Here is a 27895-nt window from a genome sequence, read left to right as displayed (position 1 = left end):
ACATGCGGGGGTGTAAACCCTAGAGGATAGGTGGGTCCAGTCTTGTCTTCTTCTTCATCATTGATCATAGGGCCTTTCCCCTTATTTAATCCTTTTAATAATTGTGTTAGCTCAGTCATCATATCTTTTTGAGACTCCAGTATCTTTTCTGTCACGTCATGTTGAATTTTTTCCAATTGTTCCTTCATTTGAAACTGTAACTGATCTTGCATTTCCTTTTGAAGTCGCTCCAACTTTTCCAATCGTTGATCTATAATTTTTGATTTTGCACGGGTACCGTAGCGGTGTTTGGTTGACGAGTTTTTGTTGGTTTCCAAATTAACTGTAATGATTAATCAATTAGGTTCTTTTAATGGACCTTAATGCATATAATGCAATGTAATGCGATGCATGAATGCAAAGAGGCGTCGATTCTGATTCAATTTCATTTAGAAAACTTTCACTAGAAAACAAAATTCTTTACATAAAAGAGGTTACATATACGCTCTTGCCCTAATGCTCAGAACTCTAATTTTCATAAGTAATAAAGCTAATTCCTGTCCTCGAGTTGATTCCAGCTCATACTTTACACTCAGTGCATCGGCCTGTACCGTCAAAGTTTGCAGGTGATCAGCTACCTCCCAGATCTGAACCACGGCTTCTCCCATGATACGATCTTTATTTTCAACCTGATTCTGAAGATGGTAAAGTTGCTCATTCTGACGACTTTCATTGGTTTCCAAGTACTCAGTCCGGATCTCACAACTTCGCAATGTCGATTCCAATTCTTCTATTCTTCCTTTCATTTCTTCGATCTTGCTCAAGCTCGCCCTTAACTCTATTGCCAAATTTTGACTTTGATACTGATGAAGAGATCTCTCCAACTCAGTCACCCTGTCTTTTAGCTCGTATTTTTCCTCTCAGTTTTCTGATAAACTCCTTTCTAAAGCCCCGTTTCACGTTTGAATCTCTCAAAATTTCTTTTCCCATCCATCAGCCTTGACCTTTTCTTCCCGAATCTCTTGACGCCATTGTTCAGAAGTTTTCCCTAACCCAACAGTTCTTATTGACAACCTCAACTTTTTATAGTCCGTCTTCAAACTGTCCAGTTCTTCCTCAGCCGTGTTCTTACCCTTTCTTAATTTTTCAGTCTCTAGCTTTTGAATGTCCACATCTAATCCCAAGTGCATCTTTTTTTCCTCCAACTGCTCAATCTTCTTTTCGAGCTCTGCATTCCTCTTTTCAAAATCTCGTTTCACAATTTCCAATTCGGAGGGAATAACCCGCAAATGTTCCTCTATCGATTGACTATCTCCTTGACTTGACCTTGGTATGTCATCATTGATCCTTCTGACCCACCATTCATTATATTCAAGAGGCGTGGTCGGGCCTACGGCTAATCTCTTCATCCGCCGGGTTTGGTCCCATGCCCTGGTTATCTCTCGAATCTTCTTTTTATATCTATTGTCTTTATATGAGAATTCGAACTCAGCTAAGCCTTGGGTTGTAGGTATAAACTACCTTGACCTGTACTGTCTCAGCACCAACAATAAAGCATAACCAACCACTCCCCAGATTCCAAGTAACGGGACCCAATCAAAGTTACCACATCGGTACAAGATTTCATCCGAAAACAACCATGGGGCTCTCCACTCGACGTCCTCCTCACGGAGATTTTGAAGAATGAGCAGCCATTTCTCCTCCGAAATGTCATCTCTTCTTGGTGTAGCTGCTATCTCCTTTGATGGTGAATAATATTCAGAAAAAACTCGATACGAAACCTTATCAATTTTCCAAAAATGACTGTGGAACCATGCCAGTAGAAGTTGCACACACCCAATGAATCTGCCTTCCCCTGCCTTTTGACACGCATTTAATGACCTGAAGGTTTCTGCCAAAATTGCCGGAACGGGCGTAACTCTCTTATCAAGTCGGTCAAAGAGATCGGAGGTTGCTTCATCTACGTGCCCTAGTGCCTTAGGGAAAATTACTAGCCCATAAATGCTCAGAGAAAAAGTATCAACCCTTTTCCTCGTATTAGGGTGTCCCAAAATTAACTCCTGCAGGCTCTTCTAAGGGATACATTTGCTTTCCCCCTTCTGCTTGATCCGTGCTGTGACCCATTGCTTGCTCATTCCGGTGATGTTCATTAACTTCTTTATAAAGGTCGGAACATTAACGGCCCTAGAGTAGATTTTATCAACTTGGATCTTTGGACAACGTAGCAAAGCTATATACTCTTCTATAGTGGGCACCAAATCAGCCCCTCCAAAGGTAAAGCAATCATACGCGGGGTTCCAAAACTGAGCGATGGCCCGGAACAAATGCACGTCTACCTTAATGTCGAGTAGATACGGTAAATCTCCATAACTTGCGTTAAACAATTCTTAGTTTCGTCATTCCAATGGTCTCATATTACCTTTAAATCCTGAAGGTTGTTTTGCGTCACACTGATACGGGTGTAGTCCCATAACTCTGACGTATACCCCTTGGCTAGACTATCTCCTTTCTCCGATTGTGTTTTCTCTGACCATACACGGACAGCAGCATTGTCCTCTACTTTGTCAAGAAATTTGTTCTCCATGCCAAGCTTTCTAACTTAGTAATTGAACTTGAATCGACACTCTTTTATATATGAAATGACAAGCAAACATAAAAACATAAGTTAGTGCAATGAAACGAAACGCAACTTTAAGTAAGTAAAATGAAAATCAAACACCCATCGGGTAATTGCTAGGGTTTCCACAGTACGATCAAGGATGGGCTCCTAGGTTTTTCTATATGCAGCTTGGTTCTAAAGTCGAGGTACCCAAACCAGCAGATTCCTCGATCCTCACCCATTATAGGCTCATGCAGGCCGAGTTCGGTTCGGGGGAATACATTTCCCTATGGCTACACGGAGATGAAAATCTCACAAAGACATAGGTGCGAATGAATCCCGGAAGCGATCCATTATCCTGCACGGAGGTGAAAACCTCACGAAGGAATAGCTTCTCACTCCCACTTAAAGGTGTAAGACCAGAATAGCCTTATGCAATATGATGCCAAAGTATAAGATAGTAATTATACAAATCAAATTTTACAGTTTTCGACAATAAGACAAAAACAATCAATTTTACGGCTTGACCCTCTTGGTGTCCCCAGTGGAGTCGCCAAGCTGTCGAAACCATTTTTTTTATATTAAGAAAAGAAAGTTTTGGTTGTCGACTTTTAAAAAAAAGAAAATCGAGATTCGCCACCGATCTTTTATTGAGGTGTGATCGGATCACCTTGGAAATAACTTTAGGTCTGCGAATTTGAGAAAACAGGTTCGGGAGTCGATTACGCACGAGGAAGGGTTAGCACCCTCGTGCGCCCAAAATTGGTACCGAATTGATTGTTTAATGTCTTAATGTCGAGATTTTGAAAAGATTTTAAAATACGATCTTCCTCTTTTTTATTAATGTTACTGTTATAAAAGGCGCGTAGATAAATTGATGCGGATACTAAAGACCTCCTTATCTCAGAGTAATAAAATGACACCCAATACATTAGGGTACGACATTTTTAGTCCTCGAGAATAAGTTTACCTTTTGATTTTCAAAAATTGTGTAGTGAAGTTTAAAAAAGGACATTCAATTGCTTTAAGTTAGATGAAAAATCGAAACTCAATACGTTAGGGCACGACATATCGAATTCCCGAGAATGAGTTTTGATTTATGTATTTTGATTAAAGAAAATTTCGATTATTTAGATTTAACGAGGAAAATTTGAACCCAATACGTTAGGGCTCAACTACCCCGAGGATTCTAAATATCGAACATTGCATTATCTCGAAAACTTTTGAATGAAATGATTTTGATGTTTAAATGATATTAAACATAACTTTTTTTCGTGAATAAAGCGCGATAGGATAATAACGTATAATGCGAAGTGATAATTCGTAAGTCAAAGTGTACACTAATGTACACAAATGACCCCTAAATACAAATGAGCAACGCAATACACATACATACACAAGCAATAGTCTCATATAATGTATCCATACTAATATTAACAATTAAAAGCTAAATGAATTGGGAAATTAATCTCGAACAAAACATCATGTAAATTAATACAAACATAGCAGAGAAAGGAATTGAAAATTGTGTGAATAAAAGAATTTAGATAAAGGACACAAAAATTTGAAGTATAAAAAATCAATAAAAGCAAGTAATATGTAAATGAATCTTAAAGTACGTGTGGTATAAAATGAAAATCAAACAAATGGTATATACAAATGACATATGGATATATATTAAAGTAATTTTTGTCCCTTTTAAATAAATAAATAAATTATATATATGTATAAATAAATAAAAGATATGACATAAAATCAACAATATATTATATATATATAATAGAAACATGGTTTAATATAAATTGTATCTTTGTATAAAATAGTATCATATATGAATGTTAAAACTTAAAATAATATTGTATAATAAAATAATGCATGTACATATAAATACATGGATAAATATATAAACTAGAATGATGATGACGTTAGTGATAATAACAATGATAATAATGGTAATTAGTTAATAAATTTATTCAAAAAACAAATAACAAATTTATTAAATTAAATAAAAAACAAAATTGAAAGAAAAAAGAGAATTGAGTAAAGTAAAGGGGTCAAATATAATGCGCGAATTACTTGGAGGTCCGATTGGGAAAATATTCCCTCCCTTCCAAAACGCAGCATTTTATGCGGGCTTAATTAAAAAAATAATAAAGTGCGGGGCAAAAATTAAAGGAAAAAAAATCTATTTAAACAGGCTATAATAATAAAGGGACCAGTTGCGCAAATATGCCATTTAACGAATAACGCGCAGATCCCCATGGATCGGGTCGGGTCGCACGCGGGCTACTGGGCAACGATCAATACGGCACCATTTTGGTGCCACTGTTCTGGCTCTAAACGGTGTCGTTTCGACTGATATAAAAATGGCTTTAAAAAAAACCCTAAAACATTAGCCTCCTAGCCACTTCAAACAGATCTAAGAAGTTGAATCTGTCCCTTCTGCCGCCTCCGAACACGAGACCCCCTCCGACTTCGATCTAAACGAAGTAAGCCTGGCTTCGTCGGTGCATCTTTGCGAAGGTAAGATTCTTCTCCTCTTTCTCTTTTTATTTTAAGTATATAAAAAAAGAAATAAAAACAGAATGATAGAAAAGAGAAAAACTTTGAAAACGGAAATCACCTTCAAAAAACTCAGTCCTTTTGCCCTCTTTTTTTTGTATTCATTCCCTCTTTAGAATGTTCTTTGGTCTTTTTATATTATCTATTTACAAAAAGAAAAGAAAATAAAAAATAAAAAATCCACCAATTGCCTTCGTTCTGCCCTCTTTTTTCTCTGCGCCCCTTTTCGTTTTGTTCTGTGTCTATTTTCTGCTTGTTTTTGCGTCTCTTGCAGGTACGAAGAGCAGGTGTGCGAACGTGGAGGTACAGAGGCGATGGCGCATGTGCGAGGGAGTGATGCTTGGCACGCGCGGGGAAACGACGGGGCATCTGCTGCGGCGCTAAGGGCCCTATCTGCTAGGGTTTGCTGTTGTGATGTAACTGGGCCGGGTTTCTGTAAACGGGCTAGGGATTTGGGCCATCATAATTGGGTTTTTTTTAAACTGGATGTAAATGGACCTTAAAATGGACTTTTAATTTTTATTTGGTTTTATTTTATTTTGGTCTTGGGGCCAGGGCAAATTGGGCCTCTTATAATGATGTCATAAAATAATGAGAAGTTAATTATGATATTAATAAAAAGAGGTTGAAATATTTTATAAGTTTTTGTATTCTTTATTGTTGAATATGACTCATATTTTAGTTAATTTTGAAAGGTAATATTCCAGTTAAACTCTATTTATTTGTTTCAGTCGAACTCTGATTAGCCTAAATTATTTTATTATTATTTGACCTACAAATTTAGCCTATAGATACGTTCTTTTGCAACATTAGAAAATACATCTATTAAATATTTGAACTCATAACACTTTTGGAGAATTTTGTGTTTACGTCTTGAGGGTTCTTTGTTTTCGAATTTCGGGGTTTAGTTTTTATCTTCATCTTTTGTATTCTTCGTTCTTTTGCCATTATAGGAAAATTATCTTTGCCCATGATTTTTATCTTCTTTAGAGGGGTTCACTACACCAAAACAGGCTTTTAGCAGCGCTTTTTTAGGCCTTTAGCTGCGCTTTTTAGCGCCGCTAAAAGTATTTGCGGTGCTTTGAGAAGCGCCGGAAAAAACGCCTCTAAAGAAAGCGTCGCTAACTTTAGCGGCGTTTTTAGAAACAAACGCCGCTAAAGAACAAGACCTTTAGCGGCGCTTTCCCCACAAACGCCGCTAAAGACCAAGACCTTTAGCGGCGCTTTTCCCACAAACGCTGCTAAAGGTCTTGGTCTTTAGCGGCACTTCTTCCACAAACGCCACTAAAGACCAAGACCTTTAGCTGCGCTTTTATCACAAACGCCGCTATAGACCATGACCTTTAGCAGCACTTTTATCACAAACGCCGCTAAAGAACAAACCTTTAGTGGCGCTTCTAGTAAAAACGCCGCTAAAAACATAATCTTTAAAAATATTTATTTTAATCAAATAATATTTATTTTTATGATAAATATTATATTATGTTTTTTAAATTTGAACTTTAAATATACTTTTAAGGATAAATAAAAAATATTATTTAAATTAAATTTTCTATGAAAATTTTAACTTTAAAACTAAATTTAAAAATTAATGAATTTAGTTTTAGAATTTAAAATAATAAATTAATAACACAATTAAAATCCAAAAGTTAGAACTGAAGTTGTCGTAAATATTAAATTAAAATTAAAAATTTAGAATCAAAACTAAAATAAATAATACATATGAGAAACACACTAACTAGTTGAACTTGCCTATGACTATACACATTGCAAGGTAGTAAAAAATAAAATGCAGTCTGCTGCACCATCTTTGCTCTGCAAGTTTTCATTGAAGGCATTCCAAACTATATCCTGCAATATAAACATGCATTATTCATAAGAAAGATAAAAGGTACAAACCACACATGTAGGGAGAGGAAAAGTGAAAGAAAACAGAAATTTATGCGTGTAAATACAAAATGCTTCAAACACAACCTAATTGTGATTCATAATAAATACTACCTCCACTTCTGCTAAAGAGTAAGCTAGATCCAAGTTCTAAAACAGAACAAGTTTTCCAAACTCATGTGCATCCCGTAAACTTTCTTCCCAAGGCTGAAACAATGTAGGAAGCAGTTTAAGATCAGCTTAAAGAATGTAGACTAATTTTCCCACAAATAACAACAATCAAAGTAGGCTATGAAAATAATTTAAACAACTGGTTTAGGAGTGACAGAGGAGTGCTTACGAGTTCTCCAAACCATTTGCTCCTATCCTGTAAGCATGAATAAACAGCAAAATGTCCACATCAAGAACAACAGAGGGATAACAGGATAGTAAATCTGCAATAAGGAGGAAAGCAGAAACTTGCAAGCATGATATTGTACAGGATGATGAGGATTAAACAAATAAATTTATTCATCCAAAAAGAAATACGAGTAGAAGCAAGAACCAGGTAGGAGAAACAATCAAATGAGACCACATTATTCTTCCAATAAACGTTAAAAGAAATTGAAATTTGAGATCATGTGATTTAAAGAAAAAAAGAGTTCACCAAAATTCAAGAAAAAATTGAACAAAAATTATAAGCAGTATTTATTCAACTTATTAATGACTTTTCAGGCTTAAAATACAAGTATCCCATCCCTAAATATTTACTTGCTGAAACATATATGTCAAAATTTTACAATGAAAAACCAATTAGATAACATGCTGAAACCAATTATATAATTGCAGTAACAATGAAAACCCCAAAGACCAAATATTTTACAATTAATAACATGCCAAAAATTTTACATTACATTAAATTTTACAAATACTAACCATTAAATTTAATTAATTTGAGGCAGAAGAAATGAGGTCCTTACTTAAGCTAGAAATTCGAATTAAAAACCCTATGAATATAAAAACTAACAAACAATCAAACCACAATATATTCTCCAACTAAAATTAAAAACAACCCTACATAAAAAAAACCTAGGTGCTAACAATTATTTTACAAGTTAATTCAGCAAATAAATGACGATAAATTGGAACTAAATTCAAACATTGGAGGAAATAAAATGCTAAATTGAAAAATACCGAAGTACCTGAATATTTTTCAGAACTCTGAAGGGATCGAAAATTCAAAGGAAAAGAAGGTTTTAAATTCTATATAAGCAGAAAAATTAACTATCGCAGCAAACTAGAATTGAACAATTAACTAACTGGATGTGGCATTTGAGAACACTCAAACTTTGACAAAAATGCAGTTCCGAAAGTAGTGAGGCCACTGAATGGCATGTCTGCCTGGACAGCAATAGTGTTCCTTGGAACACTTCTTTCATCAGTTCCCGACTGCATAAAGGGAAAGAGAGTATGTGCATAACACACGAGATCAAAACAAAATTCCACAATTACAACAAACATCAAATGATAACAAACAAAGCAGTATAGACAGTATACAGAAAATTAAGATTCAATTTCCATAATTGATTTTAAAACCACCAAGTAATGGAAACTCTCCAAGCTAGATCTGCAAAACAACAATTCTGAATTACCATAACAACAACAAATCTGTTGGTCGTTGGTTCAGGTCCAATGTGAGCTCCTGAAAATGATAACAAAAATATATGAATGAAAAAGAAGGGGGCTTCTAAATTAGTGATTTGTCTGAGTGAGAGTGAGAGTGAGAGGGAGAGGATCACTTGCCTAGATAACTAGTCTTAAGCAAATGTTTAATGAAGGTTGTTTGACTAAAATGGTAGTAACAAGAGCATCAGCAGCAAAGGAAGATCAACTATAAAATGACAAAACAAACCTTCTTTGATGATTTTGAAGAAAACCATTGAGATGCACTTGATGTTTGATTTGAAGAACTACCTGCAAGCCCCAACTTGTAAAAATAACATATGATAGTGAAATCGGAGTAAACTAATCATCAAAGGTTACAACAAGAAAGTCATACCATTGCTTTCAAGGCTACTGGACTTTGAAGATTGTTTCTTTCTCTGAATAAATCAAGTAAAATGATAAGAAATTCCAGACGCTAAGCATATGGAACATAGAGTTTAAGAAGGTAAAAGTAAGAAGCCACATACCATGATTAATGTATCTAAGCCTTCCATTACAGGAGGTCTAATATTCTCAAAGTTTACTGCAATATATCAGCATACCTTAACATTAGAAAACATTAAAAAATTGTAAAACGAAAATTTGAACAAAAAGTAAAGCTAAAATCGTACCTGAATCAGCGAAGTTGAACTTCAACGAAAAGAAGTTGAACTTCCACGACTTTGATCTGCTCCTGAACTAGCACTAGCCGTACTCCGCTTATTCTCTCCGGTCATCCACCTCTTCCACCACCGTAGAAGACTGTAAATGTAATCGCAACAAAACACGACAAATAGCCCAATACCACCAACGATCATAGCAATCAACAAAATCAGCTTCCTCTGTTTCTTTTTTCTCACATTTTTACAGTCATTATTCAATGGCTTACCACATAAATTTTCATTCATTGAAAATACAGAACTATCATTGAATAAAGAACCTAATCCACTTAGAATCTCACCTTCAAGATTATTTCTAGATAAATTCAAGTACTTCAAATTAGACATGTTTGAAAATGAATCTGGTATGTTACCTGTAAGGCGATTTCCATCTAAAAGGCGATTTCTTCTGGGATTTCACCATTTAACTTGTTAGAACCCAAACCAAGCTCTTTTAAACGAGACAACCGAGAGAAATCCACCGTTACATTGCTGATCAATCGATTCAAACGAAGCTGAATCAACAATTACCAAGCTCCTATGGCTTCGACAAAAGAGAAGCTGGCTTCGAAACAGTGGAGAGAGAAAGAAAATAAGTGAAAAAAATCGAACAAAACTGAAAAAGGAAAAAGAAAATACACTGCTAAAAAAGGAATTCCATAGATCAATCCCTGTGGTCTTTTGCTATAGATCGGAAAACCCTTTTGTCCTGATTGAGAGAGAAACAAAACCCCAAATCAATGAATCATTTTTTATATGCATATATGTATATATATATATAAAAAATCATGGAGAAAAAAAGAAAAGGTTTAGGGATTTGAACGGTATTACGAGATGTTGGGCAAAGGAACTCATGGAATTTTGAGATTAAAAGGGAAAAAGAATTAAGTACATGAGAAGAAGAGGGAGTAAGGAGCGGGTAACCAAAAATCTTTTTTTTTTGGGAGTGGGCGGGAATTTGAATATTTTTTGTGGCGTTTTATAAAAAAACGCCACTATTGTTTACTTTTTGCGGTATTTTTGAAAAACGCTGCAAAAAAATCATTTTATTTTGTACAAAACGATGCCGTTTTGTTATGCTAAATATTTTTTATTTTGTCTGCTAAAAATTATTTTAAAGTAAAAAAATTTTGTATGCTTTTTATAAAACGCCGCTATTGTTATTTTTGTGGCGTTTTCATAAAACGCCGCAAAAAATAATTTCGTTTTAAATCTGTTAAAAATTATTAGTTAAGTGATTTTATAAAACATTTATTATTTTTTTATAAATTGAATTTTTTTAAAAAATTAAGTACTCTCAAAATAAATATCATATATTTTAAGAAGAAAAATAATTAAATGGTCAGTAATTAATTATTAAGTTAGAATTATGCAATGTAAACAATTAATCTCTCACATATCAAATTTCTATTAAAGATTGAGACGTTAATCATGATTTTATATTATTCAATTCCTATCCATATCAATCTGATACATTAATTTATTTATTTATCAATTGTTTTAAATCTAATATTTAAATTTGACTCACTTACCTTCCCTTCCCAATCTGTTAGATATAGATCATGATATATAAAGGCACACACACATAATGTGACTTTAAAGCGTTCAACTTACAGTATTAACATTTCAACAGCCAATTCGACACCGAGCGCGATTATTGAACTCCATATAATACCTTTCTAGCTTTACAAACCTTAAACCCCATAACCCCTAACCTCTAACCCCTAACCCCTAAACCTTAAACCCCAACCCTTAAACCATAAACCATAATCCATAATCCTTAAACACATAATCCCTAAACCTTAAAATCATTTAATGCAATTACTACAGTACAAATTGATTACATTTTTAAAGTACTAGCAACGTAAAGAAACAATATTACGCTCAACTATCAGTCTATTTCATACTGAATCTGGAGGCTCTCCAAATAGTTGTATGTTACCCAATCCACTTGAAGCTATTTTGGCCATATGATCGACAATTTTATTTTGATATCTCGAAACGTGATGAAATCTTACTTTTCAGCCTCGCTTGAGCAAACTAAGTATTAAGCATAACTCGCCCAATTTGCTATTGGTCGTTAAATCGGTTAAAATGGATTCTACTAGAAGCACACAAGCTTTCTATATTCGTTCTCCCATACTATTTGAAGACCTTGTATCACCGCTCTTGTTTTGACCTTAAATTTAACCTAATGACATTCTTAGAAATATTATTTTTTGTTTTTAAAAATTAAAAAATAAGTGAGTGTTTGGTACACTAATAGATTATCTTTTTATTCCACAAGTAACATTAAAAATGGACATATATTTTTTATAAAATATTTTACTATACTCCTACAGGACACTTCTCAACCTTGCTTATAAGATCTAATGCAAATAAATATTACAAAATGTATTTTCTTTCCAATCCTTAAACCCCAACCCTTAAACCACATAATCCATAATCCATAATCCCTAAACACATAATCCCTAAATTACCTTAGAATAGTAACTCCTAAATCTTAAACCCTAAACTATAATGATAATTAATTCAATATTTTAAAATTAATACTATTTCTTTTATGATTATATAAGAAATTATTTAATATCTAAATTAAAATAATCATCATGTACTCAAAAACTTTAAAATTATTTTAAATAATAGTATTTTAATTTTTTCATTTTTAACAAATATTTTTCTATATTTTTACTTTTAATTTTTTTCACGTGTCATTATTTTTTCCGGAGAATTTAAATATTCAATTAAAATTAAATTGTATTTTAATTAACATAAATGAACTAGTTAAAACAAATAAAATATTTTTTGCAGCGTTTTTCAACAAACAAAATGTCCAGAGTTAAATACATTTCTATCAAGCAACAAAAATCTCTAACCACCACCAACAAAATATCCAGAAACACTATGATCCAAACCACTAACAAAAATCTGCAAAAATCTTAAAATAGTAACCCCTGTACCTTAAACTCTAATCCATATACCCTAAACCAAAAACCTTAAACTATAGTGATAAATCTCTTTTACAATTATATAAAAAATTATTTAATATGTAAATTAAAAAACACTTAGTAATGTACCCAAAAAACTTTAAAAAAACTCAAAAAATTATTTAATATGATAAATCTGAGCATTAGCGGCGCTTCTTCAAAAACGCCGCTAAAGCCCTGAGCATTAGCGGCGCTTCTTTAAAAACGCCGCTAAAGCCCTGAGCATTAGTGGCACTTTTTGGAAAACGCTGCTAATGCTCATTTTTAGCGGCTTTTTTTAAAAAGCGCCGCTAATACTCTATCTTTAGTGGCATCTTTTTAAAAGTGCCGCTAATGCTTGATTTTTAGCGGCGTTTTTTATCCAAATGCCACTAAAAACGCCGCTAAAAGCCTATTTTGGTGTAGTGGTTTTTTCACGTTATATTTGTGTGTTCAATTTCTCAATTTCTTTTGCTATTTTTACTTGTCAGTTGCTTAACCGAGTCAATTCTCAACATTCATAATTTTGAAATTTAATCTATGTACTTTTACTTTTAGGAATTTAGTCTCTCTATTTTACAAATTTTAATTTTCAAGTCCAATTGCTAATGTTATTAGATTTGTAGGTGTGAGATTTGAAATAAAAATACTCATTTTGTAGCAATGTAACTAAAAAATGACGTTGTAACAAACTTGAATTTAATAAAATAATTTTAACAGTGTTAACAATTAGACCTGAACTTTGAAATTTAAAAATAAATAAACTAAATTACTGAAAGTAAAAATATAAAAAATTCAAATTTATGAAAAAAAAAAACTTGTGAGATATTTTAGAAATATAAATTAATTATAAAAAATATGAGTAAAACCAATTTTTTGTGCTTAGCAAGTCAAACCAGATTTAGACTCTCAATACTGAAACCAAAATTGAATCCACTTTAAACTAATTTTATTTATTTTCAAACACTATTTTTGCTCTTCCCATCCAACACTTTTTGATTTAAAAAGAAAAACGAATTTTAAAATGTCCGTTAAACTATCACGCATCCACCTGATAATAATTTATTGGCCCTTTTTATGTAGTGGGCCTAGTTTACGGCCCAAAATCATAAATCTAACATACTTTGATATATTAAAGGGTTGATTGTACGATACATCATTATAGTTTAATATAATTAATTTTAGGCCATATACTTTTCAATCCAGTAAATTTTAGTCATTATACTTTTCAAAATTTTAACCCAAACAGTAACATTTAAATATGTTTGGTTAAACTCAATTATGCGATACAATTATAGATTTGATCTATATTCTCCAATTGAATCGTTCTAAGTCCCTATACTTTTCAAATTTTGAAATATCAATCTTGATGCAAATGACAATGGTCAACCTATTAATTAGATTTTAGGGACTAATATGTTGAAATAACATTACATATATTTTAATATGTTTGACGATCGATTTTGGAAATAGAAGAGCTTAACCTAATTAATTTAACAGTTATCATTGGTTGAGAACTGGAATTTCCAAATTTGAAAAGTACAAAGATTAAAATGACCAAATCAAAGTATAAGGGTTAAATCTATAATTTTGTAAAGTATAAGACTAATAGCATAAGTTAACCTTAAATATAAATAAGACATATGTAATGTTATAAGAAAATATTTTCAAAATATAATTTGAGAATTTGTATAATATTAAAAAATATATTAAATATTACGAATAAAAATTTTCAATAATTTATTTAACACACTTAAAGTTTGAATAAAGGTAAAATAGTAACTCCATCTTGAAAATTCATGTAAATACATTAGAGATTAACTTAAAAGTATTTTTAAAATTAAGGTTAGATTTAATTTATATGTTTACACCAATAATAGATAAAAATTTTAACCGTACAATGATTTTCTAAGAATTCTACTCGCAATTTGATATGAAAATTTTATTTTTTTAAATTTATTTTCATTTGAACTTTTGGAAGGTCATCTGTCGACATTTTAAGTTATTTTTATAGTTTTTATCCCGATCAGGTATAAATACGAGTTAAGGGTAAAATAGTAATTTTTTCCACCAAAGCCATTTTTACACATTTATGTTTAAAAATTAGTGTTTATGCATGTGTGTGGTGATGAGATAATAATTTGACCATTAAAAACCAAATTTTATATTAAAAAACAATTATGTGCCACACTGTGAGAAGTTGGTCCTAGAGTGAGAAAGTGTGGTTTTTGGTAAGAGCTCTTAATATTCCAACATCTCTTTATCTCATTTTGTATTTGTAAGCTTTTATTTTGTTGCTAAGATATTAAATCTTACCTTTTTTGTATGGTTGGTGAAGAGAAAGGGCTTGCTAGAGGATGTTCTGGTAAGGGAAAAGAAAAGGTTGTGGAGTGAAAGCCATAGAAAGAGTCCTCATTCCATTTTATTGCTTGAGTGTAAGTTATCACGGAACTTACTATACTTTCTTGTTTAACGTGTGCGTTAATATATTTTAGAAATGTCACGTATGCTTAAGAATGTGAGAAACATGAGTTATTGGAAATTTTGCTTGTATGTGCATTAGTTAATGTGATTGGGTTGCCATGCTCAAAAGAGCTATATGATTCATTAAATGAAAATATGAAGATAAATATGATGACTTATATGTGTAAATGGTAAGAAGCGGAGTTAACATAGGGAGATCAAGGAGGAGTGTTGAAAGTTGGCCAATTATGCGGTAGTGGCAAGTCAAAAAGGAGGATAGTGCAAGCTAAAGTGGCGGATAATCCAAGTGTGAGCCAAAGTGTCAAGCAATCTAAGTACAAGCCAAAGTGGTGGTCAGTCTAACTGTGAATTATCTCGAAACTTTTGATACAAGCTAACAAGTTGTCATCTTGTTTAAAAAAAGTTGTTAGATTATTTTATTTATCTTTAATTTAATAGGTTAATGTAATTTATACTGATTAGACACAAATCAACCAATGAGTGATCCCATGTGCTTACACATGTCAACTTGTCAATTTGTAGTTGGTAAAATTTTCCTATTTAAATGTTTACTTTGTATGTAAACATATAAATTGAAATAAAAATAAATGCATACTTTGTATTTAAACATATGAATTGGAATAAAAAGAAAAAAGTAAATTTTGATTGCTAAAATTTCATCTGTTCATTTTTTCTTTCTTGTGTAAAAACCAACAATTTTGAATATCAAATCACAACGAGGGTATATTAGACAAATTACTACCTCAAAACCATGTTCTGTGCCAAAAATATTTTCCCATATATAAAGAAAAACCTTCAAATTTAAACCCAAAAAAGAAAAAAAAAATCAAGAAAAGAAGTCTCACGACAAGAATTACATCAAGTGAAGATGAAGGTCGTCCTTATGTTCTTATATGCTGATAGGTGATGGTTTTATAATTTTGTTTGCGATTGGGTTGGGTATTTAATTTTGTAAATGACTTTAAATTAAGTATGGATTCAGAAATAAAAATAACATCACTTAAATAAAACGTTCAAAAATCCTGAAAAAACTTGATTCAATCCTTTGTGGCTCAACTCATGGTTATCAAAACAACTCTCTTGTAAATATATCTAAGGCAATGGTAAGAAAAAAGAAGCTATGATGACCTTAAATATATTGTACTTTAGATGTGACAAATCGTTTTTGAAAGATTAGGTCTCATGATTCATATGCATGCTTTTTTCTTTAGTTATATCAAAAAGAAAAGGAGAAAAGATGAATGGTGTTGGGGTCCTATTTGATGATCAACTGTTTCTTTTATTTTCTGTGGTTGAAGCGTTAAGAAAAGTGATAAATTTAGGTGGGAGGGTAATGGATTGGATTGGATTATAGATCCCGTGACAGGCCATTTCTATCTCTTTTGTTATTTTTAGCCATTGCTATTTGTTATCTCTTCTCTTCTTCACTCCAAAGCTATTGCAGACTCAACCAATTTTAGGCCATTCAAGGCCCTCGTTACAAGTACAATATCTATGTCTTTTCCATCTTTCACTTACTAAACTGTATTTTCCTGTCTTGCCACATAGTGTAATATTTCATGGCTTGCTTTTTCATGTTGATCAAGTATTATATTTATATGCCTAAGCCTTGAAATTTGGCAGGAGAAAAAAAAAAGCGATAATGGAAAGTGAGACAATGTCAGAGAAGAATCTGAAGGTGGAGATTCCATCAAAGACTGAAACGATAACAGCAAGTACTGTAGAGTCTCATGCGGCGGGGCCAGCATCAGGGCAAGGTCAAGGTGCGCCGGGACTTAGCCGACAGCCGAGTGTCACAAAGACAAATTGCTTATGCTCTCCAACGACGCATCCCGGTTCATTCCGTTGCAGGGTTCATCGAGCCCCAAGCCTCCAGCGTACCAAAAGCATTGAATCTCAATCCGCAACCCTTCAGGATCATACATCTAAGCCTGATTCTGACACTGCTGAATAATAATGTAGTATTAGTGCAGATGTACGGGGCACCAATAATTCTCCTTGTATCATTGACTGATCTTGTTGATCCTACCAAATCAGCTAAAATAGTATCATTTTTCTGCGTCAACTATTTTCTTTGTTGTATTGCTGGAGTTTTCACTTCAGCATGCTGGAAACATTTATAAAGTCGATTCTAGGTTTCATCAATGGTGAATTTTACATACTATCAAGTCAAATTATCTTTTCGCCTTAGAAAATAGGACTAAAATGCATCATTTTCCTTATCCGAGTCACATCAGATGCAGATAATAATATAGCATGACCCCATCTCGATTTCTCTTGAAATATTAATATCCTTTTAGTGTAAATTAATTATAGTACATAGAATCGGCCAATAGCCAAGTTTTTCCCCAAGCTTGATTGAAGTTTTGTTAAGTTGTTTTGCTATGTTAAATGGTTTCAAGGTAATATGTTGGATACATATCTTATGGTTTTCACAATTTTATCACATTAATTCTAAGGAACCGAAAAAAAATGCTAGTCGAATGCATTAAGATTATCAAAATGACGAGTAATCGTAAGGTTGTAACATAGAATTGTCTATGAATCTAACAGTAGCAGCTGAAATATGGCATGGTCTGGATGGGGTGAGTTGTGAGAAAATAAGGAATGGAGGCCATGGCACCTTATCTTAACAGTGTTTGCTTGTAGACAGCACTAAAATAATATTGGACCTGGGGATATCTGAACTACCAAGCAAGACAAATGGGCACTCATGCATTGGAACATGCGCTTTGATATAGGATAAAGTTGCAGGTCATGATTTAATTACCTTCCACAACACGTATCTTTACGCCTCTTTCTTTAAATCCCCACAAGTTCTTTACCGGAGTGGATGATTCCCAGATAAAAAATGAAGTGGAAAGTCTAGACTTGAACTTCAATTAGGGGGAATTTTATAAAGATACAAGAAATTGACCACCACGGAGTATGTTCAGTGTTGCCTGATGCATATATACAATGGAAATCTCATAACAGTCAAATGTTTGCCTCATTACAAGGTTTCTAAGTATACTAACCAGGAAATGAAAAGTTAGAAAGTAAAGAAATTTTACAACAAAAGAAATACAAATGGGGATGAGGCAGATTGTAGAATAAAGTAGGAGGGGCAGAAGGAATCCGTGATTAATTGCTAGCCCCGGTCCTCGACAGCTCAAAAGGATTTTTATGAAGAACTTGGAGGAAACTAAAAGATCTAAAACAGAAATAGGCCATTGCCGCTTGTTGAATGTTGATAGTATTATAGTTTGCTTAGGAGGAAGAGGACAGCTATAAGCTAATATTTTATAGACCCGTACCTACTCTGTGATTTATGATGCATTATACTTCGAAAGCCTTGCCATTTTATTATATCAAATGCATTTTAAAGGTAGGAGTTTAAGAGTAGGTTTAGATAGGCGGTTGGGTGCGGTGTGTTTAGTTTATTTTTTGTCTTACGTTGCAGTATCGTTATAGTATCTAATCTCACCGCCACCGCTATTTTTACACTAACCGCAGGTAAACGCATTACCCATCCAAACTCGCCCTAACCCTATATATATACTAGATATTATCCTCGGGGAATAAATTTAAATTAATTATTTTAAATAATTATATTTGAATATTTTTATATAAATGTATTTAGAATTAAATTTTAATAAACATGATAAATTATGTAAAATGCCAAATAAATAGAGTATAGAAAAAATAAAAATAAGAAACGGTGATAATTATAACCAAAACTTATAATAAGAACAGTGAGAGTTAAATATTATCTATCCTTAAATTAAAATAAATTTTTTTTTATGTTAGATGAAATTACAGAACAAATAAAAAGAAAAAAAAAAACTTAATGACAAACTCCTAGTTTCTCCTTCGCTTTCCTTCGAGCCCATTGAGTGTTTCTTCGCACATCTCATTCTTAAATTTAATTCTGATCAAATTGCTAAGGTATTGGATGCAGCCAAGGATTGATTTTTGCTCCCAATGTGTAACTATAGATTTCTTTCGAATGATGCTTTCAATTAGTTTGTCTTTGATATCTATGTTGCAAGCCCGGATCTCATATTGCCACACCACTATTAATACCCATCTTAACAACATCAATTTTCTCATGGTTCTATTTTCATGTTTGAGAATGTCATCAACGAAAAAACCGATCTTATTGTCTGGGTTTCTAATGCAAGCCACCCATGCCATGAGATCATTTCTTTTGTGCCACCCATCAGTAATGTGATGCATATCCATGCCATATTGAGGGATGTCTTTTGTGTTACTTGTACCGTTACACATCTGCTTCTTTAACAACTGCAATCGGGTTTGGTCTAATATTCTCATAAATAAATTTACTTTTGTGAGTCCAAATTTTGCAGAGATATATCGTCAAATCTCTAAACTATTACCTATTGGTTTTGTTCTCTAATCTATATCTATATTAATGCTATGAACAACCCAATCCTTTATCGGTTGCACAGGATTACTCGAGGCGCGAAAATAATACTTAGATCCAAACCAAATTGCTCTAACGAACAAACATTCCCCAAAAAAATTGCTTTTAAAACTTTAAATTTATTATTTATCCTATATCATTAAAATAAATTGTTTAACACCCCATTTTCTTTCATTTTTCTTCTTATCCTTTATTTAAATAAGGATATAAATTTTTCGAAACTCTAAATTCAAATAAGTATAGATGTGACTGTTTTACTTTTGCTACTTTACAAGATCGATGTATAATGTGTGCTCCAAGGTTATTAGAACTGGATTAGACAAGTCGGTATCGATTGAATTGAGAACCAGTCAATGCACCAGTTCGAAGAAAGAGGTTGAACTGATTGATTCGCGAACCAATATGTGCCTGTAGAACTGAGTTTTTTCTATTTTTAATATACAGATGTAAAAGCCTACAATTTAGGGAGAAGTATCGGTACTTCTCCCCACTTGTACTTATACCATAATGCAGGATTCACGCCACTGCACTATTTTGAACCTTTTTTACCTCCCAAGGTTTGTTTTGGGTCCCCGAACAACTCCATTTACTTTTGAACCCTTCTTAAATGATTTTAAGATAATTTTAAAGCCTTTAAAATGATTTTATATTTTTTATAATTTTATTTAAATTGTTTAAAATTTTTATGATAAAATTCCTATTTTTCTCGACCCAAATGATGTCATTTTAAGCTAAAGAGCTACAAACACCCATTTTTATGATTTGGTAAGGTCCTTGTATGTATACAACAACTCAAAATGATTTTTCTTTCCAAAATTACGAGGATTGTTTTAAGGAATTTCATAAAGTTACTATATTTAAAGAAAAATCTTAGTTTAAGTCTTGGAGTGTACCAATAGCACTTCTCACTCATACCGTACATCGGGACGGATGAGAAGTGTGTTACAAATATAGTGAAGTTTTTTGAATCGAGTTAAAATTTAATTAATTAAATTATGAAAAAGAAATTGTGAATTTATTAATGAAGGAGAGGTTACTGTTTCTTAGTGAACTAATTGTTACGATTAACCATGAAAGTTGTGGATTATGTTTAAAGTTGGTAATATATGTTAGTTAGTTGCAGATAATGAAGTGGAGAAATGAAAGGTGTTGATGGTTGGTGGTAAAATTTTGGTGGTTACATATGTTGTGATTTGTATGCCATGTGTCTCAGGTATCTAATTCTGTATTAAGCTATCAGATTAGGCACTTTTTTTTATTATATAATTTTTGTATTATGATCATTAGAAATAAGTTTTCATATAATCGATTCAAACACGAAAGTTTATTACGTTCATAATTATATAAAACATATTTCACGTGTAATGCAGACGAGTTAAAACTAGTTTATGTAAAAGTGAGTTCAATAACTAAATCAACAAACATCTCAATACCACAAAACAAAGACAAAGAATAAAAGTAAAGTCACAATTGTATTCAATGTCTTGTCTCATTCTTTTAATGCTACTCAACTTCCACATAACAATTTTTACTTATAACCGCAATCTCCTTAGTTATAAAGTATATTCTTTATTGAAATTTTTAGTACAATTATAGCTATTTTATATAAGCAAGCCTATTAATTATAATTTTACATGAAAAATCTAGTTTTGGTCACTTTTGTTTGCCTCAGGTTACATTTTAGTCACTTATGTTATTATTTTGTTACGAAGTGATCACTCTTCCGTTAAGTTCCGTTATCTCTCTAACGGTAATCCTACGTGGCAGTCCAATTAGATTTTAAGTGCCAACTTGGATTTCTTAATGGGATGAGAACATATTTTTAATTAAATAAATTTAATTAATTAAAAATTTTAAACTCTAAATCTTAATTAAAAAACCTTCATCTCCTCCCTTTTTTTAGTTTTCTTTTTCAGGTGACTAAGAAAGCTATTATCATCAGAATTTTTTATTCACCTACAAAAACAAAAGAGGATTCAATGGAGGGTCCAGGTATGTCTTCTTCACCGAAAAATTTATGTTCTAAAACTTAAAATCAAGTGGTTGTCGACAAATTTATGTAAAAGATGGACTGCAATGACTGCACATGTGAAAACCAAGCCAAAACTTGAAGAAGCAAAGGGTTGCCATTACACCATCCGGAGACTTTCAGAAGGAAAGTCCAAAGGCAATGGAACATATCACCATGAGCATCAAGGTGAGTCCATAAACTCGTTTTCGGCCTAATTTATCACCGAGCCAACCAAAGAAAAGTCGTCCACTAAAGTTCGCAAAAGGCCACACCATTAACAACAATTTGCAATACGAGGAGGCAAAGTTCCAGGCTTTTCAGAAAGTGCATCGAAGTAGTAAATACGACCGAGAAATTTTGTGATAAGAGAGATGCTAAAAAGGTCATAAGCGTCAATGAAGAAACCCATTCCAGCAATCACAATTGCTGTGAAATGGTACCATTGTGTCTTTGCTGCATGCAACGCATTAAGAACTCTAAGCTGGTTTGCGATTTCTGTCTTTTTTTACTTGAAACCAGATCAAGTAGGAAATTAACAAAACATAAGAATTCTGGGCTTTCTCTAAATAAACAATCCCATGTCAAATAAAAATGGAAAAAGCCCTAAGTTGAACAAAAGTTGGTTTAGCCATTGAAACAAACTGTTTTGGCTTTTCATTCTAGGATGTTAACTGGAACATCATTTTTTCACAAGCTACAGTCATTGCAGTTCATCTTATTACATAAATTTGTCGACAACCACTTGATTTTAAGTCTTAGAACATAAATTTGTCGGTGAAGAAGACATACATGGACCCTCTATTGAATCCTCTTTTGTTTTTGTAGGTGAATAAAAAATTCTGATGATAATAGCTTTCTTAGTCAACTGAAAAAGAAAACTAAAAAAATGGGGGAAGATGAACGATTTTTTAACTAAGATTTAGGGTTTAAAATTTTTAATTAATTAAATTTGTTTAATTAAAAATCTATTCTCATCCCATTAAGAAATCCAAGTTGGCACTTAAAATCTAGTTGGACTACCACGTAGGATTATCGTAAGGAGATAACAGAACTTAACGGAAGAGTGATCACTTCATAACAAAATAATAACATAAGTGACTAAAACGTAACATTTCAAACATAAGTGACTAAAATATAACCTGAGGGAAACAAAAGTGACTATTTTTATAGTTTACCCTTATATAAAATATTTAAACTAAACCAACAAACATCTCAATACCACAAAACAAAGACAAAGAATAAAAGTAAAGTCAATTGTATTCAATGTCTTGTCAATGCTACTCAACTTCCACATAACAACTTTTTACTTATAACCGCAATCTCCTTAGTTATAAAGTATATTCTTTATTGAAATTTTTAGTACAATTATAGCTATTTTATATAAGCAAGCCTATTAATTATAATTTTACATGAAAAATCTAGTAATCATATTTTGTTAAATGAAAATGATTAAGTTCCTTAATTAAATATTCTACCATCATAAACTTAAATATTAATTACTTGAATCTAATAACTCATGATAAATTAATTAATTTGATTTGATACTCATACCAATTAATTGAACTTGTTAGAATTATAAATTTCATAATTAATCATGTGAAGGAATATAAAACTAAATATGCATAAAAATAATAATGCATGCATTAATTTTATCAATTTGATTCTCACTTTCTTTATTTGTTTGAAACTCAGGATATAAATTTTACAACTATTACCTCTCCATAACAGCCTATTATATAAGATTATTATAAAAGAGTTACTGTATAATTAATCCTCAGATAGATGAATCTGATTTAGATAACCGACCAAGTTAATCATAGTGCATGTATAGCACAGCTGTCTAATATGAAGGGGAAAATTAAATGGGAAGGAAACACATAGCGAATGGCCATTGGAAATGGAATGAATTATTGAGGAAAGCTATGATGAAGGTGGTGAATAAAATGATGGTTATAAAACAACTACGACCGACGTGACTATGATGTGGTAGTGCTCTATGATTGACGTAATGTCGAAAATTTTAGCCTATTCTATGGCTAAGTGAGGAACATCTGAATCAGCATGCATCTAAATCTCATTAATACAAACAAGGAATCATGTATCACATATTTGCTGTTCTTTCTCTTCATTGTATATGCCCAGGTTACATGGGATTCTCAACTTGTGGATATTTTTGCAGTTCTACATTCAATCAAGGTAATATCAATATGGGTTTTTGTTTTTTAATTAAATTGAAAGTTGATAATATGCATTAGCAAAGTATCTCATCCATGTGAAGTGCCAAAACCCTGCAGATTTTGTTCCTTGTATCATTGTTTTTTTTTTCCAACTTCGCTGTTGATTCCCTGCAAAGAATTTCAAGCAAATATAAAATCTGATTCTGTGCAGATGCCAACGCAAAAATCTATATTTATGTGTATATATAAGGAGTATAGATATCCGAAGTTAGCTGAAAACAAAGATGTAAGACAAAGAAATTCCAATTTAACAGCACTGCATCCTGATTCCTTCCTGTCAGATAGGGGGAAAAAAGCAACACTTAAAATCTTTGATTAACAGGGGAGGATCCAGGGATTTGCAACTATGTTACAAGTTAAAGTGTTTGCAGATTCATGGGCAAAAACAGCAATATTGGCCCCACGTTTTGTCATTTACAACTAGGGGAGTTTAGTTTTTTCTTCTTTTTTTTTTTTTTAAAAAAAAAAGGAGAGAGAGAGATTCAAGTTCAACAAGGAGAAATTCCAGTTTCTCCTGGAAATTCTGATTCTTATTATTTTAGGTTACATCAACAATGCACATTGAGATTCTCTGTTTCTCTGCTAAACTTACAAGGCAATTTGTTCAAAGAACCAAAAAGGAAGGGAAAAAAAATTGAAGAGTGTATATTTTTACCCTTAAAATTACCATCCCCAACTTGGAAATGAACAAAATATCACTCAACTCTTTTCAGTGGCATTTCTATTGGTGGACAGCAACCTACTGAACATTTTTTTGGGTCCTGTAGGTAGAGCACAGAAACCTTTAAACTTGGAAGGCCTTCCCATTCCATCAGGGTTCATATCATTTTCGTCCAAATCATCATCTTCGGCAAGCTTCATCCTTAATGTTGAGATTCTGGACTTTGGTGATCTAAGGCCTGAGACAGTACTCCATTGGTCATGTCCTGGAATGCTAGTAGTAGTGCTTAAAGCCCTTGGAGGCTTTGATGGATCAATGTTATGAGAGGCTAAAAGTGCCTTAATGTTGCTAGGGAGGTCAGTCCCTTTGCCCCCGGTCGTCGCAGCTCGAGCTTGCTCGAAGAACAGAACTTGTACCACTACTCTAAGCGGAAGTTTTTCATTTTGTGCAGCATGCATGCAGGCCTCAACAGAGAGCTTTTTGCAGTCTAGAACGCGGCACAGTTTTTTCCTTTCACTCTTGTTTAGGTCAGGGTGTGCCTGGATATTCAAAAAACAAGAACTAGGCTTATCTGCACCTTCATGTGAGCACTAATAGCATTATTTAATGCTAATGTTATTCAATGATATGATTGCAATTATGCCTAGGATTTCCCTCCATGTTGAAAGTCAAGGAAAGACAACTCTGTAAATGTCAACAAAGGGAGCATTTGAATTGCGGTCACATTTTAGTCAGCAGAATGTAAAATCATTTATGCTACATTCGTTAGGTCAGCTGTATCCTAACTGCACCTAAATCAAGAACATGGAAAAGGTTACTAAGTCAATAGAGTTGGTTTAGTTTAGTTATCTTCTGAAAGTGGGGATCCACAACCTAAATGGTAATGTAGCAATATTGTTAGAATTCAACACAAGTTTAAAATATGGCAAACTAATACTGATGACAGCATGAAATCAGTTTTATTTTCTTTCTTTTTTTTCTTGTTACCTTGAGATAAATGTCAATGGCTCTGTAAAGCTCGTCATGGTCGAGCCTGGAGAAATCGGGGATTGTCTCGGCTACTGCAATGAATTTTGATAGAGGTAAATTTATGTCCTTGGCAATCTGTCGCAGATACCCATCTACAATTTTGGCTACTTTCAGTTTGGAACTGTGTGATGCTGAAGAAGATCTCCTACTTTCCTGAAGCTTAAAATCGATGTTCTCGGCTGAACGAGATCGTCTTCTCCTTTCAGTCCCCAGCTTCGATCTTGGAGGGCTAGTTGGTGGACTCTGTCCTTGTAACATGAATTGCTCCAAAATTATAAGGACTATGTCTACATCATAGAGGGTATTGCTTGAGCTTGATAAGGAGGGTATTAACAAATCACCGACTCTTGCTTCCTCTACCTGAAGTGCCACCCTTCGAGCCAATTCCATTTTTGAAGAAGATGAAACATTAAGAATGTTGGCTGCTTTCAAGAGTTTAAGTAGAAAACTGCACGAAACAGCGCCTTTCTCCGATGGGAGCAAACTCACTATTGATTCCAACAGCAGCCTAGACTTTGAAGTAACCTCACTAGCTGAGTCCGAATCCGAGTTGGACCCTGCTGGTTCTCTGTTAGCTTTTATTCTTCTTGAAATATTAGGTAGCCATCTAGATGCATAGATTTGCAATGCTTCGCCAATGAGATTAGAGGGTATTTTGCCATCAGATTTAATTGCAATCATGGTTCTCCAGTAAAGGTCAATACCCAACTCAGCAATGTCCTCAGCCCACCAACCTTTGGCTGCTGGTCGTTGCCGCTGGCCCTCTACGCCATTACATGATACATCATCTCGGACCCTTCTCGAATGACTATGTGACAAGCTCACCTTGAAAGGGTGTGTGGAAGCTTTCGAAGCAATGGCTTCGATACATCTGCTCGTAATCCGAAGGTCTTCAGACCATAAAGGAAAGGCTTTGGTGGTGTGAAGAGTCACAATAGAGTCCCTCCAACCATGTAAGATGCAGGAATTGAAGAAAACTTCGAGCTTGTAAACTAAATTCCCCTTCTCCACATCTTCGGTCATCTGCAAGTATTCAGCCGCACATCGTGCAGCTACGATGTTATAGGCGCTGAAAGTGATTGTGATACCATAACAGAACTTAGCACAAAGCTCAAACGCCTCAGTTCCACCAGGGAAGTCGGGTAATTGGACTATCTGGTGCTGTAATGTTTCAGGGGATTCGGAACATATCCTCTGCAACCGCAAACACTTGGACAAGAGGGGAAACTGCATGTAGAATGAATTTGCAGATAATCAATATAAAAGAAAAACAACATAATTCAATTGAAACATGTATCAGTCTTAGATAACTTTACCTTGTGAAGTAGATATCTACTTCCTTTCACTTGGACTACAAGGTCACTAGTGACTTCAGAAGAGACAGACCTGCATCAACAAAACAAATTCATGGCAGCTTCCCTCAAATAAGGGAAAAGAAAACCATTTGGCTTCAATCGCTGAAAAGCCATACCTTACAGCCTCGTTAGTGTAGAAAGTGTCAGGCCGAGATCCTAGTTTCATAAACTTCATGACTGATTTTGCTTTTGTTTTATGGGTTGGGTTTTTTCTTCACCTAAAAGCAAACCATAACCAGAAAAGGAAAGAAAGAAGAGCTCAAACTCCAGAAAGTTTCAAAATCTTCTATATAGGAAGTAAAAACAAACGATTTTACTGGAGAGGAGAGGTTGTCCAAGAAGAAAGGATAAAAGGAATCAAAGCCCAGAAGACGAAATCATGGAAAAGACAGATACCCATCAGATTAGGATATATAAACAAGGAATCAAAACCATTGCAATCCCATCAATATTTAAGTATTCTGAAGCTCTCACCGACTCGATCAACCATAAAACAACTCTCTCTCTCTCTCTCTCTCCCTCTCTCTCTCTCTCTCACTGCCTTACTCTAAAGTAGAAACACTGTCTCACACACTCGAATATATAAATGTTCTTTTTCTGAGACAGCTACCTGAAATTTAACGCTTTTGATACTCTTCACAAACATCTCCCAATCATTCATCGGAAAATTCAACTTGAGTACATAGGGAAAAGAAAACTCTGTAATTTTTTTTAAAAAATGTCTGAATATAGTAAGGCTTTTGTAATATCGAAAAAAATTGTATGGTTTCTCCAACTTTCAAGTGTAGAAGGCTATGAAAGGCAATCTGCGGTGTCTTGTGAGTGAGTTACTAACACATAAGACGAAGCCATGGCAGCGTGCAAAATGAGACAGGAAGAAGCCACGTGCTTAACCTGCGCCCACTAGTGCCCCTTCCCTCTCATCATTGATGTTTTCACCTGTACGCACACCCCTGGATTATTGTAGTCAAACTCTAGTTTATCTATACGCCACACCGTACGCCACTTAATTCTCGTTTACTATTTTATTTTTTAATAAAATCAAATATGATTTTAGAAAGAAAAAAAAAAAGAGTTTCTGCCATTTAAATAATTATCTTCTAGCTTTACAAAATTAAAAAAAAAAAAAAGGAACAGAGTATCATGCATAGTTGCCTTTATGCTTTAAAGCCTTTTACAATCCTTATCGACGGCTTTGCACTTTGCATATTATATCTGGATGGATTAAATATAGCTTCTTCAAGGGATTCATTTATCAAATACTGAATCATATTTATTTTAGTAACAGGACATGAATGTGGGTTCAGTAAGACTGATGAGCATTTCATGGTTTCATAGGAAAATATGTGTTCTTCAC

At 33.4% G+C, this 27895-nt stretch overlaps 4 protein-coding genes across 8 annotated transcripts; 1 reads left to right on the top strand and 3 right to left on the bottom strand.

Moving 5' to 3' along the window:
• Window positions 1-950: 950 nt before the first annotated feature.
• On the bottom strand, window positions 951-2563 carry LOC105784843 (uncharacterized). Its single transcript, XM_012610765.1, has 4 exons — window positions 2399-2563; window positions 2063-2315; window positions 1501-1969; window positions 951-1440 (listed from the first exon to the last, which is right to left on the bottom strand). The coding sequence occupies exons 1-4, from the start codon at window positions 2561-2563 to the stop codon at window positions 951-953; spliced, it is 1377 nt and encodes a 458-aa protein (XP_012466219.1).
• A 4226-nt stretch (window positions 2564-6789) lies between these two features.
• LOC105794606 (EH domain-containing protein 1-like) lies at window positions 6790-10311 on the bottom strand. 4 transcript variants are annotated; one of them, XM_052628477.1, is made up of 10 exons: window positions 10201-10311; window positions 9343-10078; window positions 9199-9254; window positions 9066-9108; window positions 8919-8980; window positions 8659-8708; window positions 8327-8455; window positions 7368-7394; window positions 7142-7234; window positions 6790-6991 (listed from the first exon to the last, which is right to left on the bottom strand). In XM_052628477.1, the coding sequence occupies exons 3-9, from the start codon at window positions 9223-9225 to the stop codon at window positions 7165-7167; spliced, it is 408 nt and encodes a 135-aa protein (XP_052484437.1). In that variant the 5' UTR covers window positions 9226-9254; window positions 9343-10078; window positions 10201-10311; the 3' UTR covers window positions 6790-6991; window positions 7142-7164. The 4 variants fall into 4 exon arrangements, with proteins under 4 accessions (XP_052484437.1, XP_052484438.1, XP_052484440.1 ...); XM_052628478.1 differs by having other exon boundaries at window positions 9343-9558; window positions 9744-10282; XM_052628480.1 differs by having other exon boundaries at window positions 9343-9472; window positions 9744-10282.
• Window positions 10312-16136: 5825 nt separating this feature from the next.
• Window positions 16137-16993, top strand: LOC105794605 (uncharacterized). Its single transcript, XM_012623857.2, has 2 exons — window positions 16137-16302; window positions 16443-16993. Exon 2 carries the CDS (start codon window positions 16462-16464, stop codon window positions 16771-16773), a length of 312 nt encoding a protein of 103 aa, XP_012479311.1. The 5' UTR covers window positions 16137-16302; window positions 16443-16461; the 3' UTR covers window positions 16774-16993.
• Window positions 16994-23974: 6981 nt separating this feature from the next.
• Window positions 23975-27474, bottom strand: LOC105794604 (BTB/POZ domain-containing protein At1g67900). Of its 2 annotated transcripts, XM_012623856.2 has the most exons (5): window positions 27149-27474; window positions 26655-26756; window positions 26500-26569; window positions 25142-26410; window positions 23975-24693 (listed from the first exon to the last, which is right to left on the bottom strand). In XM_012623856.2, the coding sequence occupies exons 2-5, from the start codon at window positions 26711-26713 to the stop codon at window positions 24193-24195; spliced, it is 1899 nt and encodes a 632-aa protein (XP_012479310.1). In that variant the 5' UTR covers window positions 26714-26756; window positions 27149-27474; the 3' UTR covers window positions 23975-24192. The 2 variants fall into 2 exon arrangements, with proteins under 2 accessions (XP_012479310.1, XP_012479309.1); XM_012623855.2 differs by having other exon boundaries at window positions 26655-27474.
• Window positions 27475-27895: the final 421 nt, after the last annotated feature.

The sequence above is a fragment of the Gossypium raimondii genome, chromosome 3 (assembly GCF_025698545.1).
Source record: "Gossypium raimondii isolate GPD5lz chromosome 3, ASM2569854v1, whole genome shotgun sequence".
In the NCBI taxonomy this organism is placed as follows: Eukaryota; Viridiplantae; Streptophyta; class Magnoliopsida; order Malvales; family Malvaceae; genus Gossypium; species Gossypium raimondii.
Note: the sequence above shows the minus strand (reverse complement) of the source record. Positions and strands in the feature narration are given on the sequence as shown.

What these genes read in the sequence shown, in the direction of transcription:
- LOC105784843 (XM_012610765.1), bottom strand. Translation starts at nt 2,563, where the DNA reads ATGGAGAACAAATTTCTTGACAAAGTAGAGGACAATGCTGCTGTCCGT. An exon ending in ACAACCTTCAGGATTTAAAG is followed by an intron (nt 2,316 to 2,398) that starts GTAATATGAGAC and finishes CTCGACATTAAG; the next exon opens with GTAGACGTGCATTTGTTCCG. An exon ending in GCAGAAGGGGGAAAGCAAAT is followed by an intron (nt 1,970 to 2,062) that starts GTATCCCTTAGA and finishes TTTATGGGCTAG; the next exon opens with TAATTTTCCCTAAGGCACTA.
- LOC105794606 (XM_052628477.1), bottom strand. Translation starts at nt 9,225, where the DNA reads ATGGAAGGCTTAGATACATTAATCATG. An exon ending in GCTTAGATACATTAATCATG is followed by an intron (nt 9,109 to 9,198) that starts GTATGTGGCTTC and finishes TGATTTATTCAG; the next exon opens with AGAAAGAAACAATCTTCAAA. An exon ending in CAGTAGCCTTGAAAGCAATG is followed by an intron (nt 8,981 to 9,065) that starts GTATGACTTTCT and finishes TGGGGCTTGCAG; the next exon opens with GTAGTTCTTCAAATCAAACA.
- LOC105794605 (XM_012623857.2), top strand. Translation starts at nt 16,462, where the DNA reads ATGGAAAGTGAGACAATGTCAGAGAAGAATCTGAAGGTGGAGATTCCA.
- LOC105794604 (XM_012623855.2), bottom strand. Translation starts at nt 26,713, where the DNA reads ATGAAGTTTATGAAACTAGGATCTCGGCCTGACACTTTCTACACTAAC. An exon ending in TACACTAACGAGGCTGTAAG is followed by an intron (nt 26,570 to 26,654) that starts GTATGGCTTTTC and finishes TTGTTGATGCAG; the next exon opens with GTCTGTCTCTTCTGAAGTCA. An exon ending in GTAGATATCTACTTCACAAG is followed by an intron (nt 26,411 to 26,499) that starts GTAAAGTTATCT and finishes TTCTACATGCAG; the next exon opens with TTTCCCCTCTTGTCCAAGTG.